Source organism: Poecilia reticulata, linkage group LG12 (genome assembly GCF_000633615.1).
Source record: "Poecilia reticulata strain Guanapo linkage group LG12, Guppy_female_1.0+MT, whole genome shotgun sequence".
Lineage (NCBI taxonomy): Eukaryota > Metazoa > Chordata > Actinopteri > Cyprinodontiformes > Poeciliidae > Poecilia > Poecilia reticulata.
The window spans coordinates 5,529,189-5,532,954 of NC_024342.1; the positions used below are offsets into that span (position 1 = coordinate 5,529,189).

Sequence of the window (3,766 nt, forward strand, 5' to 3'; positions counted from 1 at the left end):
CAAAGAAGTGTTAGAAGTTCCTCCTGAAATCCTTATCAACTGTCTTCCCTGCCATAAAATCATCTCCTCCAAGAGGTGAGAGATAGTTCATGAGGCGGGGGTCAGGGTGTCTCTGTGGCCATCTGGCAGTAGAGATAACATCAGACTTTGGGAGGGTCTTTGTCTTGCTGTGACTATATAACGATGTGATGTGTGTTGCTCAGGGCTCTTCTACTGACTGCGCTCAGTGAGAAGGGTCTTCGAACGCTTTTGCCTTCGAATAAAGAAACTTAAAGACAAAGATTAATCTTTCTCTTATTATTGAAACAGATTCTCATTCCTTGATAATGAAATTTCCATAACAATATATATATATATATATATATATATATTAGCATGGAATAGGGTTGACTGCACAAGAAGCCCCCATGTGACTCTAAAATGGGGTCGATGTGGTTTTTAGCGATTTTGCAACTAATTTCTCCTTCTGTCATTTCAGGCTGTGGCTTCTGTAAATGGAGCAGGGAAACATTTTCCAGCATTTCTGGAAAAATCCAACCTTCTACCTGCCCTTCATGTTATAAGCGAACCTGTTAAGATTCCCATAGATGTAATTATAAACAGCCTCGATTTCCTGTCGCCCTGGTTGCGTCGGCCGTCCAGCCGCAACTTTCCATATTTCTTACTGGAGAAATCCGAGCTGCGCCGACAACTTATTCCCGATGCTGAGTTGCGGAAAATAGGATGCTGCGCAGCAACTGCACTGATTGTCGTCTGCAGCTCCGATGACAGAGAATTGAAATCGGCAATCAGGATTAAGAAAACATGGGAAAAAGTTGTTGCGGAGCCAAGAAACAGACAAAAAGACAGAATGTGGAAAGAAATGAACTTAAAGGAGCCTCTACAGTCAAAGATCCAGACACACAAAGATAATCTTTTAACTTTCAAAGAGGATTCTGCTTTGCAAAAAAGTCTTTGGGAACAACTTTCTTCAAAAGCCGCATCTAGTAGGGATGCAGATAGAGTTTACTTTCAGGGGCCACCCCTGCTGGCATCCAAAAAGAACAAAGGATCCATATATAGGTCACAGTACGCAATAAGGCCGGCCACGGATAATGATATTGAATATTTCAGGAAAGAGTTAAACACAAAAGAAGCCGAGCCGCACTCCCTGCAGGGAGGGAAGGAAGCAGAAAATCCAAGCGCAAACAGAGAAAAAAATGGAAACCAACAGATTTTAGCAAGCAGGTTACAAAACCAGCGGACACATCAAGCAAATTATGCAGAAACCATGCCATCTAAAACCGACAAATCCAAATGTAAATGCCTTGTAGGGATACGTAGCTTGTTTAAATTGTACCTAATAGACACAATGGTGATGACTGATATCAGATTAGCTAAAAAAGTATCAGAAGTTACTGCCACTGAGGAGAATGTTGCTGTTAGAACCACAGAAGAGGCAAAAACAACAGCAGAGGAATCAGTGACACCAACGCTGCCTTCAGTCAAAGAGATCCAGACCGAAACTACAACAGCAAGGCCTCCGACTGAAGCAACCACGACAAAAATGGAAATCCAAGACACGACTGAAGTCTTCAGTCAAAGCAGCACAACTGACATCCAGCCCCGTGGAGACCAGAGATGGACGACGCTACCCGACCCAGAACCTGAAACGGACTCTGAGCCAAGATTCAAGAAACATACAACGCCCAACGCACGAGCTACGTCTAATGTCCAGTTCTCCGGTCTCCGAATGAGAGACGATGGACAGGTAGTTGCAACAAAACACGGAGAGGACGCAGAGGACGATGAGAAAGGTTCTGAGAACTGGGCTGGAGAGGACAGAAAACCCGGTCTGGTCCATCATGGAGGAGAATCACAGACCTTTTCAAAAAGTTCAGAAGACATCCGAAAGGAGGATGCAGAAAAAGATACGAAGGTAAATGAAACATACAGTAAACACTCTGTTATTTCAAAAGAAACACTAATATATTGACGTCTAATCATTTCTACTCATTTGGTGGAGAATAACGTTTTTTTAATTGCAGGTAAACACTAGAAATGAACATGTATTCAAAGTCAAGAAGAAAGTTACAACACCCTACCGACCTTTTGGCTAACGTGTTCCTGGTAGTCATCTTCCAGTTGCAGGGTTCAGTTCAGTTCAGTTTTTTTGGAGGACAGAATTAGATTAGACCAAACTGTACCTGCCTATCAAACTTCACATTGCATCTGTCACGTTTTCACTTTTGCATCAGAGGAAAACGGAAAATGAAACAAAGCACACCTCAGTGTAACAGTGCTGAAAGCCAGAAGTGAAGAGATAAACACCAAGACAGCTGCCTAACTAGAGAGAAAACGATATAGTATCTTTGTGAGTGTCCTGTTTGCTCAAGGGAGCATTCAGTCTGAACAACATTCTGCCCTCTGGTGGACAGAAGAAAAAACACAAGCAAACCAGATCTGATGATGATCTGATGTTTATTAACAGCAGAAGCAGGGATTATTCTCATCATTTACCTTCTTCGCAGGCACCTGACGGCCCCGCCCCGCTCTGCAGAGGTCTGATCGACCGCACCGACGCCGGGTGGGCACACTGCCTGGAGAGGCGGGGCGGACCCCGGCCCAATCCGCTCTCTGCCTGGGAAACCTCAGATGTTAAAAAGCTGCAGAAAGACCCATCAGGGGAAATTAGCCAAAACCCTCTCATCAGCGACGAAGAGGATCACTTCTATTATTTTGACGGAGTGCTGAAAAGGGTTCAGAATAATGTGCGGGTCTACCACAGAAGGCAAAGACGAAGAAGACGGAGCTTTAGAAGCAGAGAGGAACAAGAACGACATAGGGAGATTCTCCAAAACTACATCCAGAGGCTTATTAAGAGGAACCAAGTCGATCACTTAACATGATTATTGCACAAACCTTAAGAGTGCAGGTTAAGAAAGGGAACACTCAGCAACTGTTTTCCTTCTGAATGCGTTTCCTACAACAGCACCCCCTACAGGCAAGTTAATGAAATGCAAAAGTCAAGTCTGTTGAAATGGCATTTCCTCTTCATTAAACTGAGCAAACAAGGAGAGACAAAACAAAACTGAGGCGGCAGACATATTTAAACATTTTTATCTCCAATATGTGTCTAGAACAGAAGGAGCATGGTGATCGTGACATTAAATAAGAGATAGCAGCTTGTCCGCATAAAAGAAAAACTTTTTATGTGCGTTTTCACTTAAATGTCATTATTTAAGATTAGCACATGACAGGTCTTGTGTAAACTACATTATTAAACTATCCACAAGCTTTGAACTTTTCTCACATTCCATCCCATTTCAATTTAAAGTTTCAGATTATTATTTCGTTGGGATTTTATGTGGATTTTCAGTTTTTTTCCAAGGAAACAGGGAAAAAAGAGAGAGAAAGAGAGAGAGAGAGAGAGAGAGAGAGAGAGAGAGAGAGAGAGAGAGAGAGACATCAAAGTTTATCTGAAACCAATATGAGATTCTGGGTTCCATAATAGCCTAATAATGTTATGTCCCGGAAAAAAGCCTCTGTTTTTTTTTTTTTTTAAATGCAAAATTCAGTGTGTATGTTATTATCTCCTCCCCTGTAGCTCCAAACACAAACAGCGTCCTGGGAAAACGGAGACAAAATGGAAACTGGGCTGTGTTTTCTCTCTGCAGATTGTATATTTTGTCTGCAGTCGTTTCTGTTGGAAAATGCATTAAAAATTAATCTTCCAGCCCAACAAGAGGAATGAAAACAATGAGAAGAAAAAAAGAGAGAGAGAGAG

General features: G+C 42.2%; 1 protein-coding gene across 1 annotated transcript in view; it reads left to right on the forward strand.

The window, feature by feature from the left end:
• The window catches only part of LOC103473337 (uncharacterized), a 17,960-nt gene extending 14,582 nt beyond the window's left edge, over positions 1 to 3,378 (forward strand). The window contains exons 2-3 of the mRNA XM_008423497.1: positions 479 to 1,918; positions 2,511 to 3,378. Coding sequence (XP_008421719.1) covers positions 479 to 1,918; positions 2,511 to 2,888 — 1,818 coding nt within the window. The 3' untranslated portion in view covers positions 2,889 to 3,378. The remainder of the gene's footprint in view (positions 1 to 478; positions 1,919 to 2,510) is intronic.
• The last annotated feature ends 388 nt before the right edge of the window (positions 3,379 to 3,766 follow it).